Source organism: Spodoptera frugiperda, chromosome 23, assembly GCF_023101765.2.
Source record: "Spodoptera frugiperda isolate SF20-4 chromosome 23, AGI-APGP_CSIRO_Sfru_2.0, whole genome shotgun sequence".
In the NCBI taxonomy this organism is placed as follows: Eukaryota; Metazoa; Arthropoda; class Insecta; order Lepidoptera; family Noctuidae; genus Spodoptera; species Spodoptera frugiperda.
In genome coordinates this window covers 1,773,479-1,790,099 of record NC_064234.1, presented here as the reverse complement: position 1 = coordinate 1,790,099, position 16,621 = coordinate 1,773,479, and the positions used below count along the sequence as shown (strand labels likewise).

Genomic DNA, 16,621 nt, shown 5'->3' with positions numbered 1-16,621 from the left:
CTATAAATAGCTGCGTTGTCGGGCGATGTCCACCTTCGCATCATATCTACTTGTCTATCACTAACAACTGGTACAAACAACGTCACGCCTTTTAATCACCGACAGGGTTGGCAGAAGTGCACATAATTTATACAATGTAACTTTTATTTATCATCGGTTATGTTATGTTATGAGTTTCCAGTAAGACGGAAGATGATTTTTTTTTTTAAGATATGGTGCGGTAAACGAGTGCATGGATCACTTATTTATTTATTTATTTATTTATTATTATAAGGCACGTCAACAGAATAAACACCAACATTAAAGAAAGACAAGATGAAGACACAAGATCATGTGCTTATGCCAATTATAGACATGCACCACATTCATAGTATTAACACAGTTAGAATAATAATAAATAAGAATAAGAATAAATTTATTAATGAACTTCACAATCATCATGGTCTTATACTATATCACAATAATATGTTTAATTTTGGTGTTGTCATCAAGTGTATCGGTAGCCCCCAAACTAGGATAATCCTGTATCTTGGGGACTTGAGTTGAGACATTTTGAGTACATTATTAGGTAGGACTATTGAGTGAATCTACATTACAGCGAAATTGATAGGTATTAAAGATAAACTAAGTCTAATTATACAGCAATATGTAGCATACTAAGTAAGAGTCTGAAAATTAAGTAGTAAATGGTGCAAAGTTCTTAAATCACAAAATAAAATGTTAAAGTTTTCCAAATCTTAATGTAAAACTTAAAGTCAAACTTAAAGACAAATCTTAAAGTAAAATCACAAAATAAGGCATGGTAAGGACTATATAAGTGATTGAATCACAGAGTTAGCCTTAACCGTTTTGAGCCATAACATAAAATTAAATTCTTATATCATTATTACTCAGTCTTATATAATAGAATAATAAAGTTAGATGTCATAAAACTTGAAGATAAGCAATCGCCGCCGCTCATGGGCACCCGATTCACAAGAGGCGTAACAAGTGCGTAACCTTTTGGTGGTTAGGAATTTGAGTGTTGAGGATTCAGGGGTAACCTCACTTACACGAAGAAACACAACGCAAGCGTTATTTTACGTCGGTTTTCTGTGAAGCCGTGGTATCACTCCGGTCGAGCCGACCCATTCGTGTGGAAGCACGGCTTTCTCATACCCGGGCACAATTCTAGATTTTGTGATATTGCTGACTAAGATTTAAAAAAACTTCAATAAAGCTAAGTTATATGTACGAGAGCAAACAAATAATTACCTGAATGTATTTTTAACCACAATATTTATTTTTAAGTGTTCTAGGCATTTGCAACAAAAGATGGGGTCGGCTAACCTATTTTCAGTATTGTGTTGCTACGCCGTAGCACTCGTAGCATCGATACTACACCAAGCGTAACTATACGTTGACCCTCTTATATGGAGAAGGTCCATCGATCGGAAGTGTATCGTGTATTGTTCTATGTGACAATATTTAGATTTCATAAAATACGGTTTAGGTTAGGTTTAGGTTAGGTTTAGGTTAGGTTTAGGTTAGGTTTAGGTTAGGTTTAGGTTAGGTTTAGGGTAGGTTTTTTTTTTTTTTTTTTTTTTTTTTTTTTTTTTATACAGCAGGAGGGGAAATCCTCATGGAGACTCACACCTCCCCACGAGAAGAGGTGTGAGTACTGCCGGACTCTTACCGGCTAAAACCCCTCCTGCTGTGCCGAGTGTCTCCTCTGACGTGATCAGAGATCTATATATCCTGCGTTTGTAATTCAGTGCCATTCGAATGTTTAACTGTCAATGTTATATGTAGGTTAATAAATATATATATAAACTGTTTAGGTTTAGGTTAGGTTTGGGTTAGGTTTAGGTTAGGTTTGGGTTAGGTTTGGGTTAGGTTTGGGTTAGGTTTGGGTTAGGTTTGGGTTAGGTTTAGGTTAGGTTTAGGTTAGGTTTAGGTTAGGTTTAGGTTAGGTTTAGGTTAGGTTTAGGTTAGGTTTAGGTTAGGTTTAGGTTAGGTTTAGGTTAGGTTTAGGTTAGGTTTAGGTTAGGTTTAGGTTAGGTTTAGGTTAGGTTTAGGTTAGGTTTAGGTTAGGTTTAGGTTAGGTTTAGGTTAGGTTTAGGTTAGGTTTAGGTTAGGTTTAGGTTAGGTTTAGGTTAGGTTTAGGTTAGGTTTAGGTTAGGTTTAGGTTAGGTTTAGGTTAGGTTTAGGTTAGGTTTAGGTTAGGTTTAGGTTAGGTTTAGGTTAGGTTTAGGTTAGGTTTAGGTTAGGTTTAGGTTAGGTTTAGGTTAGGTTTAGGTTAGGTTTAGGTTAGGTTTAGGTTAGGTTTAGGTTAGGTTTAGGTTAGGTTTAGGTTAGGTTTAGGTTAGGTTTAGGTTAGGTTTAGGTTAGGTTTAGGTTAGGTTTAGGTTAGGTTTAGGTTAGGTTTAGGTTAGGTTTAGGTTAGGTTTAGGTTAGGTTTAGGTTAGGTTTAGGTTAGGTTTAGGTTAGGTTTAGGTTAGGTTTAGGTTAGGTTTAGGTTAGGTTTAGGTTAGGTTTAGGTTAGGTTTAGGTTAGGTTTAGGTTAGGTTTAGGTTAGGTTTAGGTTAGGTTTAGGTTAGGTTTAGGTTAGGTTAGGTTAGGCCGAGGCGCGCGCACGATCTTTATGATCTAAACCTAACCTAAACCTAACCTAACCTAACCTAAACCTAACCTAAACCTAATCCAAACCTAACCCAAACCTAACCCAAACCTAACCCAAACCTAACCCAAACCTAACCCAAACCTAACCCAAACCTAACCCAAACCTAACCCAAACCTAACCCAAACCTAACCCAAACCTAACCCAAACCTAACCCAAACCTAACCCAAACCTAACCCAAACCTAACCCAAACCTAACCCAAACCTAACCCAAACCTAACCCAAACCTAACCCAAACCTAACCCAAACCTAACCCAAACCTAACCCAAACCTAACCCAAACCTAACCCAAACCTAACCCAAACCTAACCCAAACCTAACCCAAACCTAACCCAAACCTAACCCAAACCTAACCCAAACCTAACCCAAACCTAACCCAAACCTAACCCAAACCTAACCCAAACCTAACCCAAACCTAACCCAAACCTAACCCAAACCTAACCCAAACCTAACCCAAACCTAACCCAAACCTAACCCAAACCTAACCCAAACCTAACCCAAACCTAACCCAAACCTAACCCAAACCTAACCCAAACCTAACCCAAACCTAACCCAAACCTAACCCAAACCTAACCCAAACCTAACCCAAACTTAACCTTCACAACCCAAATATACCTAACCCAAACCTAACCCAAACCTAACCTAACCCAAACCTAACCTAACCCAAACCTAACCTAACCCAAACCTAACCTAACCCAAACCTAACCCAAACCTAACCTAACCCAAACCTAACCTAACCCAAACCTAACCTAACCCAAACCTAACCTAACCCAAACCTAACCCAAACCTAACCTAACCCAAACCTAACCTAACCCAAACAAACTCTTACTAGACTACGCCCTCTGACTGAACAGATTTAGATGACTTTATTTCGCGTTGTATAAACGACTGGAAGGTTTAGACTGAAAACCTAACCAACATATCTCTTCTTCCAATATGAATGAAAATGACAAAGGACTGAATGATAAATCATAACCCAAACATTACATATGTATCAATAAACAACAAACAAAACAAAAAGAAAAAAAAACTTAACATTCACAGAAATATACCAATTTTCGTAAGAAGCACATCTCAAGAGGATTGGCCATCTTGAAAACATACTTTTCTACAAACTAGGTACCGTACCGTACCTACCTACTTATTGAATTACATATTCAATGTTACTACGGAGCTACGGGCTACGAGCTACGAGTGCTACGACGTGGCTACGCCGTAGCCAGCGAGGCGCCTTAATAATATATTTTTATTTTCATTGCGCCAAATTTTATGTAGGTCTGGCAGAGGTCAAGGTTTGCAGACAACTGGGATACTACGTCAATGTATGAATTACGATTTCATTTGGAAATGTCACTAGTTTAGCGAATTTATGTGTCGTTAAATGTTATATAGGCGTTCTGTGTCTTTGGGTATTGTATTGGTTTACGTGGTTTAGTGTTTATAAATATAGAGAACACATGATTCTAATCATATAAAGAAATTCAGATAAATATCTTCTGTCAGGTGAACTGGCGAAAAAGTCGCGAAAAACTATTAGTTGGATTCAAGTAGCGAATTATCGTTTGGAGTGAAATCTAAAGTTTTGTTTTAATTGGTATAAGCCGATCAACAATTAGACAGATGGTGAGCAACCACCGCCGCCCATGGACACCCAAAACACCAGAGGCATTACAAGTGCGTTACCGACCTTTTGGGGGTTAAAAATTTAAGGGTTTTTGGGGCATCTAGGATTGGGAAGGGGGTAATTGGGCATCCAGAAACCTCACTAACACAATGCAAGCGTTGTTCCACGTCGGTTTTCTGTGAGGCCGTGGTATCACCGCGGTCGAACCCATTCGTGGCTCTCCCACACTTGAACTGGACAACACCTACAATGAATTCATAGAAACAAAATTCCCCCCCAACTTACTTTAACAAAAACAACAAACAAAGGAATTTTCCACAAACTCTCTAGATAGCAATAACAAATCTTCTAAACAATACATACATATATACACTCTAGGCCTCACAGACGTGAAAGAACACTTGTGTTGTGTTTCCTTGTGTGAGTGGGGTTACCGGAGACCCAATTAAACAACACATGATTCAATCTTTCCTAACCCTTATTCCTTAAGCAACCCTTAAATTCCTAACCCCCAAAAGGCCGGCAACGCACTTGTAACGCCTCTGGTGTTTCAAGTATCTATGGGCGGCGACGATTGCTTACCATCAGGTGATCCGTCTGCTCGTTTACCGGCTTATTCCATAAAAAAAACACACATACATACATACATATACATATGTACCACGTAACTATCTATTTGAAAACATATTCCCGTCTGAGTCCAGAACATACCAATTTATGCCCGACATTCCTATTTGCTATAAAACTGGGAAGTATAATACTAAAGAGAAAAAACCTGCCAAGTGTGAATCAGAGCTGTTCGAAGGGTTCCGCACCTCCTTTTTTATCGTACTGTGTATGTATGTATGTGCGCGTGCGTGTTTTGGCTAAAGCAATTGTGATGCGGATTTCAGCATTGTATTTTTCAGACTTAGGATAAGATTTTACCCGGCTTAAGAAAATAGAGACCCTTTCACTTGAAGGTTTTATTTTATTTAAAAATACGTTTTATTCTGATTAAGTCTTTGACTGCCAATAGAAAACTGTTCAAGGCAAATCCTCCGCTAACGTCGGTCACCGGTGACCACCACGGCGTTTAAAGTGTTAAGTATTTCTTGCTACAGCATCAACAGAAAAATTAAACTATCTAGCTACCACTGTTCATGAGATACATATTCATATAAGTGACAGACATATGAACAGACAGACAACAAAATTCTCTATACGGAGTCGGTACAGAACCCTGAAAAACAAGATAACTTTTGCTTTGAACATGTGTTGAATGTATCTTCGAACGAGGCGACCAGGCAAACAACTAGCCGCGGCTCTATCCTGCACAGCCGCAAATGTTATCTCAGTCGACAATGGAGCATCGACCAGTGTAAGCAGACCCGTGGCTCGTGGCGGCATCTATATTTACAAACGGAACGAGATAGGGGCTGCTTTGTTCACGATAAAATGTTAGCAGAAGGTTAAATGAATATTGGCGCTTGAGACTACTCAAGCACCGTACAAATTATAAATAAGAAATTATTTATAATAATTATTATGTACGGTTTTGAAGAAAGGAAAAATAGAGAAAATATCCCCTACACTTATTTCTATCTTCGAAAGGTATCGATCAATTTTATTACAGAAAACATTTATTAATCATGAACTACATATATTCTAAAAAAACCCTTGCTTAGCAATACTCGGACTTAAACAACACAAAGAACATGTTTAATTATTTAATACTTTAAACACAAAAGTGGACCTTCTCCACCCGCAATTTAAACACGCCTGCATCGGCATAGCGGTAGAACGCGAGTTACCGTCGAAGCGAGACAGTGGCTCGCGCGCCCTCGCCGCGGGCAGATGGCGAGAGACTCGCGCCCCTAGTACTCCGTGTCGTGTCCACCAGTGCACACTGCACTCCCAAACAATAACGAACGATGTGACTTGTTACCCCATGACGTGCCAGACAACGCTGCTCATCACCACAATGATTTTCGCCTTTTTCGCTTTGTCTATGCTCGGTATTTTAATTAACAAACCCGCTCCAGTAAGTATTGTTCTTATTTTCTTATGTATTTATTGTCTTTAATGTCATTTAAGCTGTTATTACAAGCCTTAAGAAAGTATTATTTAAGATTCAATCAAAACATTAATGTGTAATTCGGTTGATTTACCTAAATACGGAAAATTTTGGAAATACACAAACTGTAATGTGTCAACAATAGCGTTATGAATTAATAATTACCTTTATTGATTTAGCTTCTAAACCAGGACATACATAATAAATGAGATGTGAGCTAATTTTAGCGCTAGATCTAGGTAATAAGGTTTTATAAAGGCACTTGTAGCTTGATTCCTGTGCCCGGTTTGACAGGGCGATCGATTGAAGAAAAACATGCGCGCTGCAGTCCACCCAGTTTCCCGCTAAAACTACCTACGCTCTATTCTATTTTTATCATTCACCTGAACTTATTAACAAGGATGCAACGATGTATTGATTTATGCTAGTCTAGGTATACGCCTTATACGGGTTATAAGGAGGGTGGCGTGTGGGCGGATGGAAAAATAATAAACATTTAGTGTAGGTGGTGAAAACCATACCAGTATTGTTTTGTCTACAATTCTAGAGTAATTTGAGAAAATCACTAACTACCTAGCTTTAGTTATTTTCTCTTCGAAATGCTTACGTAAATGGTATGAGAACGTTTAAGATTTGAAGGTGATTGTAAGGAAAACTTGTAATCTAACAATGTGCGTCGTCATGGCAACGAGACCACCTTTGTTTGGTTTACCTTGATTCCTTGGTACGGCTTCTTTCTCAAGAATTTTCGGAGAAAAAAGTAAGAACTGAGTAAGAAATTTATACACAATTTTGTGTTGCGATGGAAACACTAAGTAAATTAAAACTGAACTAAGTCTTTTATGGAAGAATACAGAGGGTTAGTTCGACAAATTGGTTTATAGATTGAAAGCAGGACTTCTTAAGAAGAGGTTTAAGATCGAGTCCGATGTTAAGCAGATCAATTTACTAAATTTTCCGATGCTATAAAAAATCCGTATGTATTTCTTTCTGTCGCATTCGGCTTTTCCCTTAAAATCGTAATTATTATCTAAAGTCTAAAGTTAATTGATAACAACTTACTTAATTAATTAACTTCGACCAATGCTTAACAGAAACACATTTTTCATCTTTTAAATCAATTCCCTAAATGCTTACACTTACCTGCCAACGCTCCCAGACCTGAAATATTGCGTCATTCCTGTCCTATATTTACAAACATCAAACGAATGAAAGGAAATTCATAATAAATGTGACCTTTTACATAATCGTGTTTCAGATTTAAGTCTGAATTTATTTTGTTTACTTATCCCGAGTAATGGCCTTGATTTATTTCAATACGAAATTGGACAGACTCGGATTTAGAGGGGCTTTCGAAAACGATTTGTAAATTAGTGTATTATACAGGTGTTTTTGTTTATTTCTGACGTTTTAATTATTAATAGGTACTAATTAATTTCGTTTGGAAACCTATAATATAAGGTTTTCTAAAGGTTCTCTAAAAAGGTTTTCTAAAGGTTCTCTAAAAAGGTTCTCTAAAGGCGTTAATTTTACTCATTTTTTAATAACCAGACTACAGTATCCTATACCTTTTTTTTATAATGTTTTTTTTTGTAATTACTTTCAAAATGCGCTTAACTTTTTGGAGAGAAAGACTAGGAAGTATTTCCACCTTCAGCACCGATAAGGAGCACCAAGTCCTCTAATTAGAGCTGTTCCGAAGCCCCTACGGTGTAACGCTTGTTTCGGCACATCCCTAGAGAAACGTATGTCTCACATAAGCCTCGCTGTCATACGGCAGCCCGTGACCAGTGTGACCACTGTACTACCGTCTTCCCTGAGGTCGCTGGATGGGCACCGCTCTGCCTCGCGGCCCCCGAAGGTCCGCCTATAAGTATACCTACCGTATTTGATTATGTATACAGTGGCTGTACCAAAAATACCTCCATCACAAGAACATTTTTTAAGGGCACAAACACGCATGATTCGGCCCTGGCATCCCCGAGATTATTTCAACTAAATATAAAACAGGCTTTGAAAGAAACTGAATACGTGAACCCTCTTTTGATTGATGTAAAACCTTTTAGAAACTGGAATGTAGCTAGATGAATAGGTTTTCAGTCATATGAATGTAGCCTATATGCCTTACAATGTCTGCCATTCTGTAGTGTAGGTTTGAAAGCTAAGCGCTTCGCTAGAGATGTGTCAAGTGGCTGACTTCTTTGAGAGGCTGTTTCAGCTAAGAGATTGGGTCGTTCTCATTTACTATGTTGTGTTTACTTAGTGTCGTGTTTTTAATGGGAGTTTTGATTTTGAGGCCAATGGTTTTTAGGTTCTAATACTTTAAATACGCTGGGATACTTTATTAGAAAAATGCCTGCCTTTAACATATTGAACGCCGTGGTGGTCACCGGTGACCAACGTTAGCGGACGATTTGCTTTCAACAATTTTCTATTGGCAGTCAAAAACTTAAGGTGTATTGCTCATTTTTATTTTATTTTAGGATAGGTCTCTTCTCGACGGCTCCCTGTACACATCACATCTTTTGATTTCAAAAGAAGCAGAATTTAACGAGAAGTTTTTTCTTTCAGTGCGTGTCTGAAGTGCTATGCCATGAGGGGCACTCATGCCCTACGCAATTGATGTGTTGCGAGCTCGGGTGCTGCGATGCCGGCTCCGTCACAGTGAACCCGCCGCGACGGGTGAATACCACACCACCGCTACTCTCGCGGCGAGATGCTGACGAACCACCTCTCAAAGAGCATAGCTATAGCTATGCCTGGTATGCGCAATGGTAAGATTGACGTCGCTCGATTAAATTACATATTATAGCAAAACAAATTATAATAAAATCATTTTTAAAATAGGCTGACTAAGGTATGTCCTTTTCTTCCTTTATTAAAACAAAAAAAAAATTGTTCAGTGTTGCCACGTTCTAAATTGTATACTGCAAATTCGTTTTACAACATACCCCAAAGTGATTGATTGAAAAATCATTGTATTTTTATCTTTGCAGGCCCGTACTATTTCTTCTTGGGACTCTTGGCGGTATTTTGATTTGCTGCATCTGGTGTCTATTCTTCAAGAGGCCATCAGGACATGGGGTGTACATGTGTTCGATGGCGTGCTGCGTGCGGCGGCCGACCTCTGAGCACGACTCAGCGGGCTCGGTGTACCCGCCGCCGCGCTACAGCCGCTGCGGGTCCTTCCACCAGGCACCACCACCGTATTCTGAAGTGATATACTTATTGTGAAACTACTTCAGTTGGAGGTTTCTTTGTTTTCGCCAGTTTTATTTTTTATCGAAATACTTATCATTTAAAAAAAAAGAATCCGGCTGTTTGTTGTGATCGATGTCTGCATGATGACTGTGCTGTTGTGTCGATGCTTTGATCCTCAAAAAACCAGAATGATAAGGCCTAGAGTGCTTTTTATAGTAATACATGTTTCTAAATGTTTCGAAAGCATTTTACTTGTTGTTAATAACAATATAAGTGTTACATATCTTTATTTTGTCTCAGGTCGCATCTAAACCTGACCTGTACCCTCTGGTCATCACTTGCGGAGAAGGTGACGCCAAAGCTGGCAACTATCTCATGGTGCATTATTTCCGGAACTACGTGATTCGTGCACCAGGTATCTCTTACCTACCCTCGATGCACAGAGTCATAGAGTACAAACTGTACAAACAAACCAACGAACGCGTATTCAAGAGTACTACTAGTCGCTAGTGATTACCTTCTTGCCTTTTAAGGTAATCACTAGCTAGCATGAAACAATTTAATCATTATATTGATAGCTTCTGTTCTTTAATTAATTATATTACTTATTATTTCTCGGAATAGAGCAATATGCTATAAACATAAATATCATACATCATCAACATATTAATACCCAAGCCGTCCGCATCTAATCGGCTTCATAGCTTATATCGAGGGACCTGTTCAAACTAATTGAATTACTAGCTGCTGAGAATAAACAGTTGGCTGAAAGACGTGAATCATATCAAACGGTGGCACAGTTAGCAAAAAAATGCTGGATCCCGTGAAAAATGCGTTTAAAAAACACGAAGGGGTATTGAGGCTAGCTAAACTTAACGTGACAACGGTTAGTTCTTTATATTGTTATAGTTTTTTTTTAAGAAAATGGTGTGATAAACAGGTTTTTGTGGTTTCAGGTTCTCTATCAGCGACGAGTACTGCAGAATCTCTCAACTCCAGTTTCATATGCAACGCGGCGAATGAGGTAATTGTGCATCTTATCATTAAACCTCACTCGCGCTAACTGTGTCACGATTTCTAGACTGAACCGGTTACTTAGTTGCATTTATTTACTTTGCTTGTATGTACTTGTTGAAATAGTGAGGCTTCATCTGTGTTTGCAAGTAACGTAGTAGTACTGTGTATCTAGTCTCATAACGTTGCGATAATAATAAAATGATGCACTTACAAAGCGAAATATGCGAATAATGAATGCTTATATCGACGCTTTCACTGTTGTAACTCACCAAAAGCTGCACAAAATTCACAGTATTAAATCAGATGTAAAATAATGTTCTCAGGCAAATTCAATCATTCCACCGCCGTACTCGTGCGCGAACAACTACGAGGAGTGCGGCGTGGGCTGCGGACCACTGCTACGGTCCCTGTCCTCGCTGACGGAGCAGCGCGCCGCCCCAGCACCGGTTCCTCAGCGCTCCCGCACCGAACCCATGCCCTCTAGACCACGAGATCCACCCGCTGCCTTCCGGGACAATCTTATCACTTCACCTGTCCAACCCTTGGTCAGTGATACTGCACAGCTTCATGACTTTTGATAAAAGGCTTTCTAGTACCTTCCATTACTCAATTATGAAACAACCACATCTCATCTCATTCCTTTATCCAATCTCTAAAATATTTTTATTTTTCTAGTTACCCCAAGTTCTTATTATCGTGGAACCGCATTGAAAATATTATTATGTTTACTTCTTCCAGGACTCTACCTTCGACCTTGAATTGGAGCTTATTGACTGCGAGATGTACTGCGATGGGGGATGCAAGCCGCGACTCGGCTCATCCCCTCCAACTCACCAGTCACTCGACGAAGATGACGACAACAATATGTACATGCACGAGGCATACGGCAGCTTGCGACAGTTCTACACTGGCAAACCTGATCCACCTGAGTCGCCGCCGCAGCCGACCAGCCCCACACAGACATCCAGGGATTCCACTTTAAGGAGGACTAGTGACGAGAGACGTCACAGACGCCTTGAGAGCGTTAAGAAAACGCCAAGGCAACGAAAAACGAGCTTATACATGCCATTGTCAGTAGCTTACCCTGTTAGGACTTCAAGAATCTCCCCTACGACTCGGACCTCTTCTCGTTCAGCTCCAGCCACGCCATGCAGCTCTCTCGTGCCCAATCTTCTCACATTCTCGCAGAGAGTGTCAGCTTCACGACATGGATCCAGATCGTCAAAGTTCGAGGAAGAAAGTGATCCACTGCTAGCAGAGCTGGAACAACGCACTGACCACAAATTTTAAACGTCACACGGAGATACTGATTGCTTAAACATTTTTTTATGAATGATCTGTGGGCAGATATTGGAATCATAATTGTGATCCCATTGATGTTATTTCAATAAGTGTATGTCATTGTTTAAGGTTTTAATATTATATTTTGTGTATTTTTTGCAAACGGCCTAAACAGTGAACCCCACCCGACAGCAACCGTCATAATAATAATATGACGACAACACATTCAGAAAAGTTCAATGTTGTGACTGTATTACCGTGCTCATTATATCTCAGAGCCTATGCAATTATGTAGTTAGTTTAATGTTAATTATTCAATTGTAATATCGCGATTAAGAAAAGAGCTTGTTGGACCATTGTTCACTTGCCTTCTAATAAGATGTAATTAATAAAAGGAATAAATGAACTGGTGTTTTATTAAAAAATTGTGAGAATGAAATATTGATTAAAATAGGTCTGCAAAAATCTTTACACACTATTAAAAATGTTATGTTTGTACAGTTGTCACTGTTACTGCTTAGAAAGTGGGCAAATAGTATCGTAAAATGCGCTCTGAGAAGCGCTTAACACAAAAGATGTGAAAAACAATTAATAAAACCAAAACAAAACAGTGACTGTAATTTAAAATTGTTGCTAGTCTAAAAAAATATCAAAAGCCAGGTATCTCGATCAAGAAAAAGGTACACCTTTAACGTCAAAAACGTCAAACGTCATCGTGACAATCGAAGTCGATTGCATCTAATCTCGCGCGAAGTGAGGTTATATTTGTTTACAAAACAGTTATTATTAAAAATATCAAGCTGTCGGCGAAAATAGATTTGGATATGAGCTTGCAAACTGACTTTGGCCCCGATTCAGGGGGCAGAGTTAAAGTAAGTGCTTTTAAAAGAACTATACTGTAAAATGTACATAGGAATGTTCTAGCAACATTTGTAGATGCATTTCTTCGTCGATATAACATATTTTGATATTTAAACACACAAAGAATTACTACTATTTCCAAATTACCCTAAAACAATTGTATACTCTAAAATTAACACAAATAAACATTACTTTTTCGATCTTTTGTTTTGTTTATTTTGTACCACTAATAACAAACATGTTTACATATTTCCAGGGTCTTGTGATAGTAAAACCTATAGTATACGGGAATGTGGCGCGATACTTTGGCAAGAAGCGTGAGGAAGACGGCCATACACATCAATGGACGGTATACGTGAAGCCTTATGCTAACGAGGACATGTCCACATACATTAAGAAAGTCCACTTTAAATTGCACGAGAGTTATGCAAACCCCAACAGGGTGGTTACTAAACAACCGTATGAGCTGACCGAGACAGGTTGGGGGGAGTTCGAGATAGTCATAAAAATCTACTTCCACGATCCAAATGAACGACCTGTGAGTGATTTAAAATAATTTTATTTATTCTTAAAAAATTGCAACAGTTTTTTTTTGCTCTTTTAGGAAAATATTATCCTAATGCCTTCTCTAGACTACTAGTTTACGAAGGTAAACTCTCTTATATGAATACAATAGCATAGGGAGTTACTTCGGCTTACCTTATCCAATTAATAGAGTAGAGAGTAATAATAAATGTATTCTCCTTTTCCTTCTCCTTCTAATACTCAAGTATACCTACTATTTATACACTTATATGTTATTACAGGTGGCACTATACCATATTCTCAAGCTTTTCCAGTCGCCAGTTACGGACGGAGCTCCTCCGACAGTGGGTCGAGCACTGGTCAGTGAATCCTATGAAGAGATAGTGTTCCAAGAACCAACACAGCTGATGCAGCATTTGCTGAACAGTGTCAAACCCATCACTAATGGACCCTGGACTCATGACACTGATTGTAAGAAATATCTTCTAATAGTAACATGGTTTAAGTTCTAATTTGTTTGAAACTTCGACTACACAGTTGACTCAGTAGCTGGACAATGGGTTGCTTGGCAATATTATTTTGTTGCAATTACAAATATATGATTTGATGGGTTCTGGGTGTGGCATATACTCACGGTTCCTAGTGTATACTAGGATTATCTCCTGTCAACTTGTTAACTATTGAGTATCATCTTTCTTATTCTTTACACAACAATTAGAATGAACATCATTTAATTTTAAATCCAAACACTTCAATAATATCTTTTATTCTTGTTTCAGTTGAAGAAAAGAAAGAAAAGACATTACAAAAGATAATAGCAGCACAAACTAAAGTCCGGAGTGAAATATCAGAACTTAAGGAGAAGCTACACTTGGCTAAGGAAACTATTAATAAATTCAAAGACGAAATTGCGAAACTACAGAATAGCAGTGGCGGTGGCATGATGACTGGTGTATAACCTACTTTATAAGATAAGATAGTCACTATAATATTTAAAACACATGAATCACTGAACTATTTTTACGTTAATAATTTTGCAATAACCACCAAATTTAATGATTTTTTTCTTTTATCAGGCATAAGCCAGGGTTCTTTAAAACATACCTCCATGTATGGATAGATGAATGCCACATTATTGTATACTTCAAACTAATATAAATGATTATATAATCACTATCAATTGACCATGAAAGAAGAAATATATATTGTGTCATCTAGAGTACTGTAGAATACTTGAGTACATTCGAATCAGTCGTGTCAGCTAGAGTACTGTAGATTAAGTACATCCGAATCAGCAGTGTCAACTAGAGTACCCTACAATACTTACATACAATCGAATCAGCCGTGTCAGTTAGAGTACTCTAGAATACTTAAGTACATTCTAATCAGTTGTGTCATCTAGAGTACTCTAAAATATTTAAGTACAATAATCCAGATCTAATTAAAATTCAGTGCCAACAGTAATGTTGGATTGAGAAGACCGATGCATAGGAAGAAAATAAAATTGTGGTATTAGAATGTATTATTATCATTCGATATTTTAGTGAATTAAATTAATTTCATATTAAAAGGCTGATTTATTGAAGATAATGAACATATTTGAAGAATAATGTTCATAAATATGAACAGCGATTCGTCTGTTTAGTTGTAGGTAGTTTTAATTCGTTAGTAATAATTTTTATATGTAATTAAATATGTAATGATACATGAACTGAAAATAGCTCGTTTTACTTCCATATTTACCTATAGGTATCCGGAGCAAAGAGTATATAAGTTGTTCATTGGTCTAAAAGTTTGGACCAAAATTACCCTCTAGTGTCAAAGATATCTGATCATACGGTATATGAACTGACATAATACCACTATATTACTGCGTATAAATGTCTAATAAAAAAAGAGGAAAAATAGTTACATAGGAAGTACCTAAATACAAAATTCAATACTAGTCCAGTCAATTTAGGAATTCACCTCGGAATTCGAGATACCCAGCTGTAATTTTGTATATACTTGTATATTGACCCCCTAAAACTTGTCTCAAAACCTACATATGGTAGGGTGTAAGCAACCCTTAAAATTCAGGGTCAAAGGGCCCAAAAATCGTTTTTTTGCGGTTTTTTCGAAATACCTCATTTCCTATGGGTTTTTGGTAGTTGTATTCAATAGCAATATTGTGAAATACAAAATTTTCTACAACTTTTGTCTAAACTTTTTTTTATTCGGTGAACCGTTTTCGAGGTAGAGGGCGGAGAGCGCGCGGTCACTGCATCTCTTCAAAAATGTTTTTTTCCTCTGACCTATCCGTGATGGTTGTCTATGGATAGGACATTAAAAAATACGTCATGGAAACTTTCAACGAAAATTGGTTTGAATGAGATATCATAATTAGTTTTTAAGAATTGATTAAAAGAATTGAGAAAGTGGAAAATTAAGTGTGTTTTTTTTTAAATGTATCAATTCTTAAAAACTAATTATGATATCTCGTTCAAACCAATTTTCGTTGAAAGTTTCCATTAAAATCTATAGCATATATTTTTTTTAGTTTTCTTACTCACTTATTTTAAAAGTTAGAGGGCAGGACACATTCTATAGACCTCATTTTTCCACTTTGGAAGCGTCTATCTTTCAAACGATTGATTTTGACGAAAAATGGTTTTAGGAACCATGACGTATTTTTTAATGTCCTATCCATAGACAACCATCACGGATAGGTTAGACGAAAAAAAAATTTTTTTGAAGAGATGCAGTGACCGCGCGCTCTCCGCCCTCTATCTCGAAAACGGTCCACCGTATATAAAAAAAGTTTAGACAAAAGTTGTAGAAAATTTTGTATTTCACAATATTGCTATTGAATACAACTACCAAAAACCCATAGGAAATGAGATATTTCGAAAAAACCGCAAAAAAACGATTTTTGGGCCCTTTGACCCTGAATTTTAAGGGTTGCTTACACCCTACCATATGTAGGTTTTGAGACAAGTTTTAGGGGGTCAATATACAAGTATATACAAAATTACAGCTGGGTATCTCGCATTCCGAGATTCTTACCTAATTTTGCCTTATTTGACTGGACTATACACCCATGACCTTGAATTACAAACAACACAAAGGTCCGATCATACAACCCAATCATAGAAATAGTAATTCATTTACCATGTATTGCTTCATATTTTTAGCCAGAAACAATCAAATATTTGTCGTATAGGTAATATCGATCGAAGGCGAGCACACGGAACCAATCATCTATACTTATATGTATACAACTAGGTGTTCTCGGGCAAATTGATGGTGGGTCGTCAATTTCGGGCCTGTGGCAGGCCGTGTAGGGGTGAGGTTGGCTTCCTCCAACCGTCTTCGTACTGTCCACTCGCTGACAGCCACTCCTCGAACTCTTCTGAGTT

General features: G+C 37.8%; 2 protein-coding genes across 2 annotated transcripts; both read left to right on the top strand.

The window, feature by feature from the left end:
* Positions 1-6,066: 6,066 nt before the first annotated feature.
* On the top strand, positions 6,067-12,243 carry LOC118266953 (uncharacterized). Its single transcript, XM_035580621.2, has 7 exons — positions 6,067-6,305; positions 8,910-9,112; positions 9,335-9,554; positions 9,840-9,954; positions 10,496-10,563; positions 10,880-11,101; positions 11,295-12,243. The coding sequence occupies exons 1-7, from the start codon at positions 6,213-6,215 to the stop codon at positions 11,844-11,846; spliced, it is 1,473 nt and encodes a 490-aa protein (XP_035436514.2). The 5' UTR covers positions 6,067-6,212; the 3' UTR covers positions 11,847-12,243.
* Positions 12,244-12,540: 297 nt separating this feature from the next.
* LOC118266954 (YEATS domain-containing protein 4) lies at positions 12,541-14,938 on the top strand. The gene is made up of 4 exons (XM_035580622.2): positions 12,541-12,709; positions 12,955-13,236; positions 13,505-13,694; positions 14,003-14,938. Exons 1-4 carry the CDS (start codon positions 12,662-12,664, stop codon positions 14,179-14,181), a joined length of 699 nt encoding a protein of 232 aa, XP_035436515.1. The 5' UTR covers positions 12,541-12,661; the 3' UTR covers positions 14,182-14,938.
* Positions 14,939-16,621: the final 1,683 nt, after the last annotated feature.

What these genes read in the sequence shown, in the direction of transcription:
- LOC118266953 (XM_035580621.2), top strand. Translation starts at nt 6,213, where the DNA reads ATGACGTGCCAGACAACGCTGCTCATCACCACAATGATTTTCGCCTTT. An exon ending in CACCACCACCGTATTCTGAA is followed by an intron (nt 9,555 to 9,839) that starts GTGATATACTTA and finishes ATTTTGTCTCAG; the next exon opens with GTCGCATCTAAACCTGACCT. An exon ending in TATGCAACGCGGCGAATGAG is followed by an intron (nt 10,564 to 10,879) that starts GTAATTGTGCAT and finishes TAATGTTCTCAG; the next exon opens with GCAAATTCAATCATTCCACC.
- LOC118266954 (XM_035580622.2), top strand. Translation starts at nt 12,662, where the DNA reads ATGAGCTTGCAAACTGACTTTGGCCCCGATTCAGGGGGCAGAGTTAAA. An exon ending in ATTCAGGGGGCAGAGTTAAA is followed by an intron (nt 12,710 to 12,954) that starts GTAAGTGCTTTT and finishes ACATATTTCCAG; the next exon opens with GGTCTTGTGATAGTAAAACC. An exon ending in ACGATCCAAATGAACGACCT is followed by an intron (nt 13,237 to 13,504) that starts GTGAGTGATTTA and finishes ATGTTATTACAG; the next exon opens with GTGGCACTATACCATATTCT.